The sequence below is a fragment of the Phocoena phocoena genome, chromosome 15 (assembly GCF_963924675.1).
Source record: "Phocoena phocoena chromosome 15, mPhoPho1.1, whole genome shotgun sequence".
In the NCBI taxonomy this organism is placed as follows: domain Eukaryota; kingdom Metazoa; phylum Chordata; class Mammalia; order Artiodactyla; family Phocoenidae; genus Phocoena; species Phocoena phocoena.
The window spans coordinates 15,525,800-15,542,725 of record NC_089233.1 but is presented as its reverse complement, the minus strand read 5'-3'; the positions used below and the strand labels follow the sequence as shown (position 1 = coordinate 15,542,725).

General features: G+C 55.2%; 1 protein-coding gene across 2 annotated transcripts; it reads right to left on the bottom strand.

Annotated features, from left to right (window-relative positions):
• Window positions 1–571: 571 nt before the first annotated feature.
• Window positions 572–16,166, bottom strand: STX1B (syntaxin 1B). Of its 2 annotated transcripts, XM_065893547.1 has the most exons (10): window positions 16,081–16,166; window positions 7,292–7,366; window positions 6,995–7,094; window positions 6,832–6,906; window positions 4,246–4,319; window positions 3,732–3,840; window positions 3,465–3,538; window positions 1,433–1,570; window positions 1,221–1,331; window positions 572–964 (listed from the first exon to the last, which is right to left on the bottom strand). In XM_065893547.1, exons 1-10 carry the CDS (start codon window positions 16,108–16,110, stop codon window positions 884–886), a joined length of 867 nt encoding a protein of 288 aa, XP_065749619.1. In that variant the 5' UTR covers window positions 16,111–16,166; the 3' UTR covers window positions 572–883. The 2 variants fall into 2 exon arrangements, with proteins under 2 accessions (XP_065749619.1, XP_065749620.1); XM_065893548.1 differs by lacking the exon at window positions 572–964 and having other exon boundaries at window positions 1,244–1,286; window positions 1,434–1,570; window positions 16,081–16,110.
• Window positions 16,167–16,926: the final 760 nt, after the last annotated feature.

Below are 16,926 nucleotides of genomic sequence, written 5' to 3'. Positions count from 1 at the left end.
CACACACACACACACACACAAACACGTCCCTCACATCACCTATTGGGGGAAATGCACATGGATATACAGGCCAAGCTAGGTTATTGACACGTGTATTCTTCCACTCGCCTCGACTGAACTCCACACACACACACACGTGTTCCCCAGGACACGTCAGTCCCGGGGTGACTAAGCCAGGAGGGTTTGCTCAACATCACGCTGGGGTGTCTGCCACGGCCTGCGTGTGCATTGTGCCTGGATCCTCTGGGAATGTTGGTGTGAGCCTCTGTACACTCACAACCTGCCCCATCTGTAGCAGACATGGGGGAGGGGGGGTGTCAGTGGAGGAGGTGCTGTTACATTGGATTTAAACACTCAAACACAAAATTCCATGTAGGCAAACTGTGTGTCCACGGATCTGTGGCGCCACACACACACAGACACACACACACACCCCTATTCACAGAAGACAGAAGAGTGGGGCTTGATGGCTGCTGTGTCACACCCAGCCACAGTCTACACAACAACCCAGGGGAAGGGGGAAAGCTCAGACGACACACAGACTTGAGGTGGGGGGCAGAAAGGGCGATTTGGTGCTTCTACACACATCTACACACGTACACACACACGCTGGGGAGTCCACACGTCTCGAGCATGTGCCGGCGGCATGCATGTTGGTGTGCACGTGTAATCACGCCTGCTGCTATCTACGTGCGGGGTCGGGGGGTGGTCCATGGCGGGGGGAGGTCCAGGGACTCCAGGGTCTGACAGGCGGTAAAGGTTGCAGGTGCTGCCCGGGTCTGTCTTGAGGGTGAGCCTGGAGCAGGGGATGGAGTGAAGGGGTGGTGGGGGTATTGCTCCCGATGTGGTGGGGAAGGGTCTGGGACGGACAGGGGTGGGGGGCCTACAAGCCCAGCGTCCCCCCAATAGATGACGCCAAGACCACCCCCAGCACCACACAGCAAATGATGATCATGATTTTCTTCTGCAGGCAGGAAGGGCGATAGGGAGGGAGGAGACAGAGAGACAGAGAGGTAAAGAGACAGACAAACCGACAGACAGATGGGGAGGAGGGTGTGAGGAAAAAGAAGAGGGGAGAGAAAACAGAAAAAGGAAGAGGTCAGAACCAGAGATAAGGCCTCTTGTGGGATTTCATCACTCACCTCAGCCCTGGCCTGAGCCCAGCCCCGCCCGCTCGGCTCCAGCCCACCTGCTCCACAGGCCCGCCTGCCCCGGCTCACCCTCCGGGCCTTGCTCTGATATTTCACAGCTTTCTTGGTGTCAGACACGGCTCGCTCCACGTAGTCCACGGAATGTTCCACGTTGTACTCAATGCGGTCAATCATTTCGCCCTGCAGACGATACATGCATAGGATGGGGTGGGAGCTGGGCTGGAAGAGGGGATCCCGGGGACCCGGGTGAGGTTCCCCGAGGGCTGTGGCAGAGGCAGTACCTGGCTCTCCACAAGCATGGCCATGTCCACAAACATGTCGTGCAGCTCACGGATGCTGGTTTCCAGTTTGATGATCTCGTTGTGCCTTGTCTCGATTTCATTCAGCGCCTGCTTTGTCATCTGTGAGTCCATTTTGATCTAGGGTGAAAGGGGAGGGGCAGGCGGGAAGAGGGAGGAGAGCTGCAGACCACCCTTCACTCCCGGAAGAGCTTGGATTCTGCAGCCAGAGCGTCTGGGTTCGAACCTGGCTGGCGTTTACTAGCTGTAACCATGGGCAAATTGTTTAACCTCTTCAGGCCTCAGTTTCCCCACCTAGAAAATGCAGATACTTCACACCTCACAAGGTTGTGCGATGACTAAGTGAATGACTATGTGTGTATCAATTAGAATAGTACCTGGCACACAGGAAGCACTAAAGAGACATCTATTAAATTACAAGAAGGAAAACTTGCCCTGAGCCCGCCATCTCAGCCCAGGGCTGTCTCTATCACACACACCAGGGAGGCCCTGGGAAGGGAGACAGGGGTCCTGGACCCCTGTCAGGATTGGGGGCCACCATCTGGTCAAAGGCAGACAGGATAATGGAAGGGGACACAGCAGAGAGTGGAAGCAGAAAAGGAGGCCCAGATGAGAAGGCAGTGTGCCCTGGAGCCCCCATGATATGGGCCGGGGGAGAAATAATAAGGAAATGCTCTGCAGCCCTCAAGAGTCAGTGGGAGAGACTCTAACCCATAGTCAGATATATCTCCTCCCCACGGAAGCCAGACCACTCACCTTCCAAACCACTCACTGTTCAGACCACATCCAGACACTCTTCTGCTCTAAAGCCCTCCAAGGCTCCCCACCACCCACAGGCTACACACCTTTACCTTAGCAGTCAAGGCCCCATCTCCCTTTCTGTCCTCATCTCCCCAAATCCTAAGAGCCCAAATCATCCAATGGCTCTTTGGCAAGTGGTCCACTCTCTCTGTTTTTGTTCAGTCTGTCCCCTTTTTCTGGAATGTCCTTTGCCCATCTCCCCGTGTCCAAATGCTCCCTGTCTCTTAAGGCACACAACTCAATGCCACCTCCCCCAGGAAGCCTTTGCCAACCCTAGAAGTTAACTACTACCTTAGGGCCTGTCTGCATCTTGTTCAGCCCTCAGGCAAGGTACCGACCACCCTGCATCGTAATGATGGTGGGTTAACTGGCAGGGATCAGCTCTATCCCCTTAGAACCCCTCACCAGGTTTCCCTCCACTCTCAGACAGACTGACAGCCTGGGCAGAGCTGTTTGGGAGGGCTCCGGGCTAACTGGCCCATTATCAATTTGCTCAAAGCTAATTTAACAAAGATCAATTCTCTAAATAGCAATTTGCTGAAAACTGCTAGACGGTCATTGAACGTACTTTAACGCTGGTCTAGAAACCTAAACCAGAGTCATTCTGCCACCAGAAGCTGAAAGGGAGATAGAACCTGTCAGCCAGGGTGAAAGTCAAGAAAGAGAAAGAAGAACTACAGTTGGGGAAAGCCCATCTCTTTCACATATAAGATGACAAGCGCAGGGCAGTGTGCCAAACTTCAGCAAAACTAAAACTGATTTTTTAGAAAACCTTCAAAACGTAGGCAAATTAGTCACTTGGTGAAATGAGCCGCATCACTAGGGAGAAGTGTATCTTAGCACTTAGCACTGAAGAGTCCTGACTGCGGGTTCAGATCCTTGCTCTGCCGGTAGCTGTGTGACCTCGGCAAGTCATTTAACCTTTCTGGATCAGGTTACCTCATCTGTGAAACACGACTCCCTCAGAGGCTTGTGGTGAGGATTAAATGAGTTTAGTAGGTAAATGTGCTTAGAACGGGGCCTGGCACCTTACTGTTTGCCATTTTTATGAGGGTACTTCCTGCTCTGCCCCCATGGAATTCCCCAGTTCCAGGTTCAGACTTCCCGATGCTTGTTATTTCACGGCGGACTTAGGACCTTGAGTTCAGCCTACGCTTGGGAAGGAAAGGCGAATGCTTTCCAAAAACAGACCCCACCCCCACGCGGGGCTTACATCGTCAGTGAAGATGGCCAACTTCCCACTCTCCAGCATGTCTTCCAGTTCTTCGTTGGTCGTGGTCCTTCCAGCTGTGGGGAGAAACGACTCGCTGCTCAGCGACTGGGCCAGCCTGGACACCTAAGGTGGTGGGATGTGGCAGGGACTCGGGAGCCCACCCTCCCATCCGGCCTCAGGCCACGAGTCCCCTCCACGGAGGGGAAGGGCCTGGAAGGAGTATGGGACAGGTCTGGGGAGTTTGCGGGGGAGAGATGTCACACGCACTGATCTCCAGCTGCCTCTGGATCCGGTCCTTGCAGCGGTCGCGGTACTTGGACTGGGTCGCGTTATATTCAGTCATTACCTCCACGAACTTCCGGGAGAGTGTGGAGTGCTGTGGTGGGGGGTACAGACACATCAGGAGGCAGGGAGCAGAGACCGTGGAGGGATGGAGTAGGCGGGAGGGGCTGAGTTAGCCTACGGCCCCTTCTTCAGCTCATGCCACGATCCCAAGCCCTCGCAAGTGTGCAGTCCCATACCCCAGCACCCCCATCCTACGCCCAAGCCAGCCAAGGCCGGGCTAGGGCACTGAGATGTAGCCGGGTTCCGACCTCCGCTGTAGTCCCGCCCCAAGCCCCGCCCCTGCCCAGGCTCCCCCTTGGCCACGCCCCACGCTAGTGCCTGCTCTGGCCCGCCCACGCCCAACAGGCAGGTCTCCAGCCTGGGCCCCTCCCCTGTCCGGTCCAGTGCGGTTTGGTCCCGGCCCCGACCCTGACCGTGCCTGACCGCTGCCTCCTACCTGGGTCTTGCGGATGCGCAGGTCCGCAGAGGAACGATTCAGCCCCTCCTCCTGTTCAATGCTTTGCTCGATCGCTGCGGGAGAAAGGACGCAGTGACGGGAGAGCGAGAGGACGCAGTGACGGGAGGGCGAGAGACCCGGCGCATGTGGGGCGGGGGTCTGGGACATATGAAGGGTGGACACCCCGAGGCAGGCCCCCCAGGCCCGTGAACGGATGTCATACCCAGGCGAGGGCAGACAGTAAAGAGTCTAGGGTGGGGAGGCAGGAGGCCAGCGGGTAAAGGGACCAATGTTTGAGGGGGCCTGGAAACCAGGTAGGAGGGGATATTGAGGGTCAGTCGGTCACCAGACAGAAGGGCGCTATTTGTTCTGGTGGAAGGATTGCGTCTTGGAAAGTCCCACAGCTGTAACTCCTGCCCAGCCCCTCAGTCCACATCCCCTGTATGGGGGGCGGGAGAACTCTCTGCTTTTTGCAGCCTCAGAAAAGGGTCAGGAACCCACCCTGGGATTTATCTGGTGGAGGGCAAGCACTTTCAAGTGGGTCAGGTTCTAGTGGCTGCCCTTTCCTTGGAAAATTCTAGGGTAAGTGGATGGATGTTCCAACAGAGAAAATAGCTCCCCCCGTCTTACAAAGTGATCCCTGTCCCAGGAATCCCCACTTCTAAAGGATGTTCTGGAAAAGCACACAGATTAACTGGGATTACTGCTTCTAGATCATGCACTCCCCACACTTACTTAGATTTTCTAAAAAAGAGCTTGAGGGTAAGAGCTACTGTGCTAGGAAAATGCAGCAGGGATGAATCACCAGGCCCTCTCAGACCTGGAAGAGCCTCCGGGCCACTCCCGAGAACATTGCTTCTCCGTTCCTGGCAGCGGTGGAGGCACGGTGCTGGATGGCACCCCAACGCTCCCCCGCCAGCGATGGCGGGACAGGGACTGAGCGACAGCTCTGGCCCAGCTGTTATGGGAAAAGTCCAGAAACACACACCCAGGAATGTTGGAATCTCTGGCTCAGACTGGGACCCTGTTGTCAGACTTGGGGCTGGGGCCAAGCCCAGGAGGAAGGGATCCTTTACAGGGTCTTATTGACTTCTTACAGTAATCCTGGGAGTTCAGCCCAGGTTTCAGACTAGAAACTGAGGTTGAAATAGAGAAAACAACTCATTCAAGGTCACACACAATGCCGGAGCTCATGCCGCCACAGAGCTTGAGAAAGATGGAGAAGATGATCTCTCTTTTTCTGGAGCTCTGGAGGGTCAGCTCCTCTGAGCCACTGCCACTTTTCCTAGCTTCTTTCTTGGTCGATTCCTGAACTCCTAAACCATACAGCCCTCCTCATGGTCTTATAAAGAGTGTTAATGTCAGAGCTCAATGGGCTCAAAGAAATTGCTGAGCCCAGGGATTTTTAAACTTGTGTCCCACGGAACCCTGCTTCTGAGAAGGAACCTCAGAGGGGTCTGTTGCTGGGGGTGATGAGGAGGCTAGGCAGGTAGGGCTCTGGGTCTCCCAACCCCAGGTCAGCCAGAACAGCTTGACTTTTATGTGTTGTATGTATTGGCATTTGGGGTAAGATTTCACTTGGGAAAAAAAGATTTTGCTACCAAAAAACAAAAACAAACAGCAACAACAAAAACATCTAGCTTTGAAATTGCTTTAGTAGTTCTTACTGTACTGATGAGGAACTGAGGGTAGGGTACTTGTCCAGAATGAGCTGGTGATGGAAGTGGGCTCCCTCTGTCTGGATTTGCAGTCAGTGTGCTCCCAGTTTGGATCATTTTGCTTTCTAGCACGCTCTCCTGAGTGCAAAGGGCTTACAGATCAACACTGGAGGCTCACATATGGCCTTCTGTTGAGTCCAGGAGGGCACGGAGTCCCTGTCCTCATCTCTCCGGACCAAGGTCATTGTGCTCAGGGCCAGGCATCTGACATGACTCCTTTCCCCCAGCAATGTGCCTCAACGTGTTCGGCAATGTTTTCTGATGCTGAATTATCATAAGCATACAAATTAGCATCATGGTAACACTGCTATTGCCCTGGCACCAGCAGACAAGGAGGTTCCCAACCCACAGTGATTTGGGGGAAGGTGGTTATTACCAGCACCCAAGTCCTTAAATTAGAGTGAATACATGAGCATTTGGCAAGTCCCTCCTGAAAGTTTGCCAGCCCCTGATGTCAGCCACACAGTCCAATCTGTCCTGCGCTAAGGATACCAATTCAGAAGCATTTGCCGAGCCCACCTACTGGGTGCTTAGCGCTATGTCCAGCAACTGTTCTGGAGAAATGAGGCCTTCGTGAAATTAAACCCACCTGGAAGACTGTATTTTCCTGGTGGACCTTCCTGCTGATGGAACCAGCAGAGCTCAGATGCAATTTGGACAGAAAGCCTCCTCTCTGTCATTTCCCTGTCATGTCTATATCTTTCTCCAAGGCATCTGGAGCAAGTTGGGAAATCTCGGGTTTTATGCTTTCTCAGTGTTTAGGAATCTGGCTCCTGGAAGTCTGTAGACACTCCTCATAGAGAGGCCTGTTTAGTCCAATGGAGGGCAGAGTTTTTTTCCTCCTTAGGCAGGGGATGGCATTCCTTACCTTTCAACTTGGATCGAACCTTGTTGGCCGTCTTCTTGATGTCTGCAGTGAGGTCCTCCAGCTCCTGTTTGGTCTCTGAGGGGAGGTGAGGGGCGGGTGAGATGTCTGGGTGGGACCCCAGACTCCTGCCCGCAGCCCCCAGCCACCCGGCAGCAGCACTTACTCTCATCCGGGTTGGGGGCGGCCAGGATGGCACTATGCTGTTTTTTCACTTGTTCCACATCCTCTGACAGCTTCTCAATGCAGCCCCGGATCTCTTCCACCTGGGGCAGCAAATCGGCTATACCCAGCCAAGTCGTCGGGCCAGACAAAGGGATTCAGGGGGCTCAGTCAGGGTTCAGGGAAACGGGCCAGACCCAGAGGGGTTGGTAAAAGGCCAAGGGGATGGAGGAGAGAGAGCAGGGTGGGGGCCGGGGGCCGGGGAGAAGGAAGTTGTTGGCTGGGGGCTAGGTTCTGTTACCTGTTCAAAGAACTCATCCATGAAGTGGTCCCGGTCCACATGGACCACCTCCTCCTCATCATCGCTGTCTTTCGCCTGGGAGGCAAAGAAAGGCAGTCTGTGCGCAGTCCCGATGCTCCCAGCTCTGGGCTCAGAGCGGGGGTCCTGGGAAGGGTCACATGCAGGGGGCTGGGGCACCAAGCAGTCACAACGAATCCTGGGTGTCTTGTGGCACAGAGTCCCGGAGGCCGGGTACCTGACAGCCCAAAGGACACCTTGGAGGGAATTAGCCAAAGGCACCGTTTCAAGGGTAGACGTGGTCCTGTGAGTACAGTCACCCTGGAGGCGGGTGGCACGCTGGACAGATGCTTTAACCAACCAGTATGGAAGTATTTCCATATTGTAACAACCAGCTAAATGTCAGCCTTGCGGTAATTGGCTCTGGGCTGCGAGAAGGGGTCTGGAATAGCGTCCCAGGAGCCTGACCCCCCCTCTACCATCCCCCCAGCCGCTCCTGCCAGGCTTCAATTTGCTCCCTTCTCTTCCCCTCCAGCCTCCAACGCGACCAGCCACGTCCCCTAGTCCCCTATGCAAGGTCACTTCACTGCCAGTGGCAGGCGCCGAGTTAAGCAAGCAGTCGGCCAGGGGAGGGCTGGATGAGAGACACAGTCAGCACCCCGACCTCCCTCCTCCCACCCACTCTCTTCCCCTCCCCCCACTCTCCTCCGTGCATTCACTTGCTTTCATCCAGCCTCTTCCAACTTCACACCCACCTACTCTCACTTGCTTGGATTTCCCGGTTGCAACCTGCAGCTGCTAGCCCTCCACCCCCAGGGCTCAGAGACACCAGGGATTTGCCCACCCACACTGCCACTGCCGCCACCAGACAGGCCAGTGACATAGACAGAAGGGCTGACACACAAGGCACACAGAAATAGGCCCACTGACACCCACACAGACCCACAGCAAAGCTGCCTGCCGACACATGTGGACACACAGACGTGCAGCGGTCCCTCTGCCCCCAGGGACATTCGGGAGGGCCCTCTGGGGCTCTTCTCCCAGCCTCTCTGAGCATACGGTCTGCACAGTCACTCAGAGCTGGGAAGGAGGAAAGGGGGTTAGGAAGGGCTCCCCAGTGCTCCAAACTCCAGTCTCAAGACTCTGCTCGGGACAGAAGTCTGAGGGCAAAAGCTGAGCCCATCAAGCTTAATTACATCTGGGGCCCTAATCAGCCTCCACGGAAACTTAAAACAGTTCACCCTGGGCTTCCCTGGTGGCGCAGTGGTTGAGGGTCCTCCTGCCGATGCAGGGGACGCAGGTTCGTGCCCCGGTCCGGGAAGATCCCACATGCTGCGGAGCGGCTGGGCCCGTGAGCCATGGCTGCTGAGCCTGTGCGTCCAGAGCCTGTGCTCCGCAACGGGAGAGGCCACAGCGGTGAGAGGCCCGCGTACCGCAAACAAACAAACAAACAAACAAAACAGTTCACCCTGATTTCCAGAAAAAACCGAGCCAAAACTCAGACAGAATCTCATGACCAGAGCCTGAATGAAATCAAGATGGGATCCACACAGCGTCTAGCGGGGGGTATTGCCATTTGGGATCTAAAGAGAAGAGCTTGCACAGGGCCTCGACAGGGTCCGAGCAGATCGCAGACAGGACCTGACAGAAACCAGACAGCTCAGACCGAACCAGACTCCGCGCAGACTGATGGCAGACAGCTCAGATCGAACCTAGACTGGGCCAGATGGGACCTAGATGTGATCTAGACAGCCAAGTGAACTTGGAATCAGAGAGGTCCGACAGCACCCCGAGGAACCGTGAGCACAGAGACGTCCAGCTGGACCCTCTCGACGGTACCCCAGCTTCCCACCCAAGCCCGGCTCAGATGGTCCCCAGGGATCCTCCCCTCGCCATGTTGGGGAATACTTTCAGCACTTCCATTTAAGCTCCAAATATCTCCCAGGAAAGGGAGGCTCTTCTTTCTCTGCCCACCAGTAAGACATGCCAGGCTGCAAGGAAGAGCCCAGACAGGAAGCCAGCTGTTCTAGCCTCCATTTGAGCTGCCCCCAGAAGGAGGGGTGGTACCAGGTGGGGCTTGGCGACCCTGATGGGACTTCTGGCTTCTCAAGCTTCCACCTGACCCAGAACCACACCAATAGACCTTGGCTCCATGAGGCTCTGGGATGCTCGGCTCATCTCTGAGGACCCACCGGCCTCCCATGATGTTCTATCCTCAAAAAGCCAGTTGCCTCACGAGATTCCCCTTCCCCTAGAGCCAAGCTGCAGCTGCTCAGCCCTCCACCCCCCAGGGCTCAGAGACACACAAGGGATTTACCCACCCACACCGCCACCGCCGCCTCTGTCCCTTCTCTGCCTTCAAGCACTTGGCCCTCAGCTTGGCTGCCCACAGGTCATGAGGCCTCTTGCTGGCCTAGGTATCTGGGAACTTTCCTGCTCTCTCTTTCCCCTCCCCAGGCTGACTTTAGACTTCCTCAATTCTCATTTCTCTCCCTCTCTCCTTTGGTTCCCAGGGCCAGATCCCTGATTCTGCCCTGGTGTGTCCCTGGCTGCCTGTTTACTTGCCCTTGAGAGAGGAGGAAAGGTAGAGTGCCCAAGGATGACTTAGTTGGTGTAATAATTACAGACAGCTGACAGCTAAAGTCCGCTCCAGTTGACAGACACCTTTACGTCTATAATCTCTTCTGATCCTCACTACCACAGCCCTCGAGAAAAGCTGTCCCCATTTCAAGATGAGGGGAACAGGAGGTCTGAGGGGGAAGAGGAAAAGGACTTGCTCAAGGGCACCCAGGCTGAAAGGGGCCAGGAAATCAGAGACATCTAAGACATGCCTCCTCCCATAGCCCCTCCTTTCTTTCTTTCTTTCTTTTTTTTTTTTTTTCTCTTTGGCCTCCCTGTGCAGCATGCGGGATCTTAGTTCCCTTACCAGGGACAAACCTGTGTCCCCTGCATTGGGAGCGTGGAGTCTTAACCACTGGACCACCAGGGAAGTCCCTCCCATAGTCCCTTCTGAGGCTTGAGACCAGGCTGCCTCCTACTGGCCACTCTGCCACCAGAGATTTCCCTTCTCAGGTCCCCTCCTGACAAGGCACAATCTGGGCGAGGCTCTGCGCCCCAAAAACCTAGCAAAATACTAGCGTGTGATAGCACCTTTGGCCTAGGTCTTGCATTTTTGTTATCTCATTTAATCTTCATTAAAACTCTGTAAGGACCATTGGTCAACATAACTATAATTGTGGAAAACATTTACACAGCATTTGATAACGTGCGGGGCACTGTTCTAAAGCATACTGTGTTTATTTATCCATTTCATTCTTACAATAGCTGCCTTTTATAGATAGGGAAACTAAGTCACAGGAGGCTAACGAGCTTGCCCAGGTCAGCAGCTGGAAGGCCACACGCCTTCTTCCCTCTAAGTTTCAGTCTCTGCATTTGCTGAATGGCGAGAAAGTCCTCCCTAAATGGTGGGCAGAAGGAGCCAGTGAGACGAGGCAGTAAAAATGCCTGATGCTACCTGAGAGAATAAGTGCTCAGGGAGGCTTGGCTGTTACCCACTGCCTCCCCCATGTTACAGATGAGGAAACCGCCTCAGAGAGGTTGTCTGACCCTGCCTAAGGCTTCACAGGAAATAAGGCCAGAGGTGGGACCTGAATTGTCCTGGTGCTAAATCTCAGGCTCTTTCCCTTCTGTCTCTCTATTCCTTCCTGGCCCCTAAAGAGTCTGCTCTGCTGTGTCCTCAGTACCACTGAACTCCTGTGGCTGGGACAGAAAACCAGTAAGACGTGCCAGGCTGTAAGGAAGAGCCCAGACAGCAAGCCAGCTGTTGTAGCCTCCATTTGACTTGCTGTGTGACTCTCAGACCCTCTCTGGGCCCCAGCTTATCTGTGAAATGCGTGGGCCCTCCCTGCCCTGAGGTGTGTGTTTCATAATGAGCACGGCCTCCATTTCTGGAAGAAGCTGGCCAGACTAAAAGAAAACAGGCTGAGGGCAAATGAGACTACCTCAGAAAAGATGACCAAATGTGCTCCCATCCACTATATGGACAATTCAAGCCTCAGTTTCCTCCTGTGCAAAATGAAGAAAGTAAGAATCATATACCCAACAAGTAGGTAGCAATTACCATGCGTCGGGCTCTGTTACAAGTGCTTTGCATTTCTCGTTTAATCCTTACAGCCACTCACTCCATGAAGTAGATACTCTTCTTATTCCCATCTGATGGATGAGGCAGAGAGAGATTAAGTAATTTGCCTATGATCATACAGCTGATGGGGTGCTGACACAATGGCACTGGATTGGAACCCAGGCACGCTGCTCTTTACGGATTGCCAGCTCCTCAAGCGCTCAGGAGGACGAAATGGGAGACCGTGGAGGCCCTGAGCACCTCCTGGAACCGCCTTGAGGACAGGGTGCATCAGATCCAAGCCTCTAGCTTCAGTCCTTCCCCATCAGAGACACCGGAGGTCTTCATAGGAGTGTCAGTGGCGGGGAGACAACATAGACAGATGCGTGGATGGAGGGAGTGGGACAACGTGAGCCAGGAAGTCAACAGAGACAAACGAGAGGGTGACTAAAACAGAGGTGGAAAGAGACTGGAATTGGGTGATAGAAAAGTCAGAGTGGGGACTTCCCTGGCAGTCCAGTGGTTGGGAATCCATGCTTCCAATGCAGGGTCTGCGGGTTTGATCCCTGGTAGGGGAACTAAGATCCCAGCACGCCGCATGGTGCGGCCAAAAAAAAAAAAACAGTCACAGCGTATATGTGTGTGTATGTGTGTGTGTGTGTGTTTAAATACATATGCATGCCCACGCACACAACACACACATGCTGACGCCTGCTTCTCAGGGGCATGAACATCCTTTGATCTAGAGGCAGCAGCCTCTCTCCACCGCACCCCCTGCTTCTGTCCATCTGTCTCCCTGACCCAGGCCTCTGCGCACTCCCAGCATCCAGCCCAGTCCTCCCATCCCAACCTCTCTCCTCCGCCCTCCCTGCCTTCCCCGACCGACTCCCTTCCTCACCCTCCCTCAGTCATCTGACAAATATCTCTGATCAGTGTCCAGTTCTCTTCTGGGTGCTGCGGAGAATACAATGGTGAACAAGACAGGAAGGGGTCCTGCCTCCAAGGAGCTGACATTCCAGGGGAGGGAGACAGACAATGGAAAATGAACAAGACAATTTCAGATGGTGCTACTTAGCAAGAGGGAGATAAAGCAGGAGGTGTGATAGAGAGAAATGGGCATCAGGGAGGGCCTTTCGGGAGGGCCTTGACATCTGAGCTAAGGCCTGAGGAGTTAACTGCACCGCAATCTGGAGCACACAGAATTCAAGGCAGAGGGAACAGTGTCCAGGCAGAGAGAACAGCATTCAGAGGCATCAGCAAGTGCAAAGGCCCTCAAGCAGGGGGAACGTGATGTGTCTGAATGGCAGAAACAAGCCCCACGCAGCTGGGGGATACCAACCCATCACCCAGGGTTCTCCCGGTCCGTGCCCGCTCTCCTCAAACATGAGGCCGCCCTTTCCTTCTGCTTCAGGTCTGCATTTCTAAAGCGCCTATTGTGCCTATCCCATACCTGAGGGCTACACCTGGGACCCAGTCCCTGCCCTCAGGGTGCATGACTTTTCCTAGAACAGCCGCCCTCAAATTCCAGCCTCCCTCACCTCAGGTCTCCCCCCACCCACTTCCCAGTCCCCCATCCACCCCCACCCCCACCTTCCCACTCCACAGCTGCCTCTCAGGCTCCGGCCCACAACGCGTACCCTTGTGGCTTCTCTCTCCCCGCAACCTTCCTCTCCACCTCACTTGCTCCCTTGCTCTCCTCTTCAGCCCCATCCATGGACCCATTTCTTGGACCCTGGTACACCCATCCAGTCAACTGACTCCCCGTCGCAGCCTCCACTCCAGCCCAGTGCCTCCCAGTTGCTGACCAAAGGTGCCTGGTGAACTGGAAACAGAAAACCCTGGTTCAACGCTGGCTCCACCATTAACAGCTGTATGACCTTGGGCAAGTCAGGTTACCGCTGTGGCCCTCAATTTACTCCAATAAATTAGGGGTCCCATCTTGCCCATCTCAGGGGGCTGATGTGAGACTCAAGAGAAATAAATGAGTCAGCTGTGGAATAACAAACACTCATGGAGCAAAGCTGAGCACGAGGCCTCCTTCTAGGCGCTTCCAGCATAATTTCAATCCTCAGGACAGCCGTCTGAAGCAGGTCCCGTTATTACTCCCAATTCACACATGAAGAAAGTGAGGACCAGAGAGGTTAAGCGACTTACCCAAGGTCACAAAGGAAGTAGGAAAGCTAGGATTTGAACCCAGACAGTCTGACTCCCAAATCTGTGCCCTTGACAGCTATGTGATGAACAGATGTGAGAACCCCTCGGGAACTCAAAGTACTGTTGAAAAAAGACAATCAGGCCCCCTGGGCTGATATCCCCGCCTATCACTGCCTTTCCATCCCTCTCAGCTTCTCAGAGACCCCTTTCCCAGGCCTCCCACACCCTGCCTAGTCTCTCCTGCCTCCCAGCCTCCTCATTCTCAACTCTGGCAGGGAGACCCCCATACTCCCTGTATCTGGAAGCTTTTTTTCCGCCCCACACATGCCCTCCCAAATCTCCAGTTTCCCTAAGCCATGACTAACACCAGAGCCATCAGCATTCACTCAGCCCCCTCTGCCCCTCCACCCCACCTCCCACCTCTCCCATCTGCTGCCCCCAGCAGCCCCAGCAGACAGGATTCCTCCCCTCTGGGCAGGGGGTCCCTGATCCACTCAGATGAGAACTCCCATCCCCTGCCTTCCCTGCACCCCTGTCTTCGCCTTTTCCCTCCCCCTCTCTCTAATCACACCACAATTCCACCACCACCTCACCCTGACCCACTTTCCATTTCTTGGGACTTTGGAGTCATGGCATAGTCTTGGCAGCAGTGGATCTGGGTTCAAATCCGGACTACTCACTTGCTAGCTGTGTAACCTTGGGCAAGTTTCAACCACTGGGCCTCAGTTTCCTTCGCTATAAAATGAAGTAGTCGCCCAGTCTCCCTACCTTACCAGGTGACGGTCTAATGAGATTATGGATGGCAACCCGCTTTGGATGAAAACGGGGACAGAAAGGGAGTTAAGAGCACCAACACTGGAGTCAGCCTGCCTGCTTGCCTTTAATTAGCTGTGTGACTTTGGTCAAGTTACTTAACCTCTCTGGGCCTCGGTTTTCCTATCTATAAAATGGGATAATACTAGTACCAGTCTCCTACGGTTGCTGTGAGGAGCGAAATGAGTGTATAAAACACTTAGAACTGTCTGGCACATGAGTGTTGGTTATTTTTATCACCGTCATTTTCCTGATGCCTGAGCGTATATTCACTCAAAGTTTAATTTAAAAAAATAAACCTTCAAAATTCCCTCCCCCAACCACCAGTTCCTCCTTCCTTCCCACCTGTCAACCCACCTCTCCCAGAGACAACAGTCACTTGCCTCTAAGCCCCTTCCTCTTGTCTTTCTGTGAGCAGGTCCCCCACCCCCAAATCCAGGGGGCTCTCCAAAGACAGAGCTTTTTACCCCCAGTATTGAGACTTCTCTTTCGAAGGCTAAAAAAGCAGAGACGCATATCAACTTTGCAGACGGGAAACCCAGATTCCTGTCTGATGTTCCCAGCCACTTGCTTGGTGACCTTGGGCAAGTTCCTGCCCGTTGCTGAACCTCAATCTCCTCATCTGTCAAATGGGATAACAACCCCAGGGTAATAACCAATAGGCTCCTGGTGAAGTGTGTCAGGCTTACATCAGTTGGGTCTAGTACTTTATTAACATAACCCCACAGCAGGCTGTCAGCTCTGCCTCCTCGGGGCCCCAGGTCATTTCTACAACCCTCCACCCCACCGCATCCCCCCAGGCCCAGGAGCCACTCTTAACAAGCCCCCACTCCCCAACCCCTCCAAATGGCAGCCTTCACTGCAGACACCAGTGCCACCCTCCTCCCCCGTCACCCGAACACAGCTAACTGCCTGGCCCGACTCCTGGAGCTGGGCCTCTTCAGGCCTGCAGACCAGAGGCCCACGCCAGCCCGCCCCTGCCCGCTTAGGATGCCCCAGTTCTCCTCAGTGGAGCCTGATCCCCGTCATACAGCCCAGTTCCATGGCCCTGTGCATGGAACCTCCTCCTGGTCTCCCCTGCAACCCCCTCTCCCACCTCTGGGGTCACCCTATCTCAGGCCCCGGCCCTCTGGCTATCTCCTGAGGCCACCCCTTCCCTCCTTGTCTCTGAGAGGTGCCCCCTCCCCACGGAGAGCAACACACACACACACACACACACACACACACACATGCTTCATTCACTGCCAGGTGCTGGCATCTCAGTCAGTCCCAACGTGTGTCCTTCCCCACAGCAGCCCCCAAATCTGGGTCTCGCTGGGCTCAGCCTGGCCCAGGAACTGCCCACATCCTTCTAATTCAGCATATCTGCCCAGCGGATGACAGCACCCTCCAATTCTCTCCCACACTCACTCTTTTCCACCCCCAGACTAGACCCCAGGGTCCTCCTGGGAATGTAGGGTGTCCAGGACCCCTGAGACCTCTCCTGCCCCCTTGTGTCTTAATGGCCTCCAACCCCTTCTAGCCACTGTCCCTAAAATGCAGGTTCATTGGAGACATCAGGTGCCTTCACATATTGGGGTGCCCCTGCCACCAACCTCCAGTCTCATCATCTGTCCCCACGTCCCAGCACCTCCCCCACTCCACCCCCACGCGCTCCCCAAATACTGGGGTCCCGCCCCCCCATTTTCCCCACCCCCAAGCTCACACTCCGCAGCTCCTGAGTCCGATCCTTCATCCTGCGACGGCTCCTCCTCCTCCTCCTCCTCCTCGTTCTCCTGCCTCTGCTTCTGCTCCCTGCCTCCTGCCTCGGTGCTGGAGTCCTGAGTCTGGGGGCGCCGGCGGGGGGGCGCCGAGGCCGCTGTAGGGGGGCCCGCGGGCGGAGGCGGGCTGAGGGGCGGCGGGCTGAGGGCCGGGCAGGGGCAGGGGCCTGGGCCTGGCTCGGCTCTGCCGGGTATGCGGTGGCGATGCGGCTGCGGCACAGGCTTGGATGGAGGGATGCGGGAGCTGAGGCGCGGGGGAGGGGGGAGGAGGGAGGTAAGGAGGAAGGGAGGGAGGGGGGAACCGCGAGGGGGCGGGGAGCAGGGGACATGCGCAGCGCCCGGGGCTGGGGGCGCCTGGGGGTTGTAGTCCGGGGAGGGGGACCCAGGAGGGAGGGAGACTGGAGAGGCCTAGAGGGGGGTGGGGAAGGGCAGAGCCACAGAAGGAGGGAGAGATGCGGAGAGACGGAGGAGATGTGGCAGGCGGCACAGGGATGCTGCTGTGGGACGGGGGTGACGGTGGAATGGCAGAAAGAAGGGGTAAGGGAATTAATTAAGGGAATAGCCTGGGGAGAGGAGCTGTGGATCCCTTTACACCAGGAGATATAGATAGATTTTATAGTTTGTGTTTGGGAGCATCTGTGTGAATCTGTGCACGACCACCTCTGTGTGTGTGTCCCTGCGGGAGGCTCTCTGGACACTAGAAATAGCAAGAGTGACCCTCTAGGTGGCTTTTGTGATGCAAGGAATCGGCCAAGCCTAGCTGAGAAGGACATGGGGCTTGTTTTTTTGCA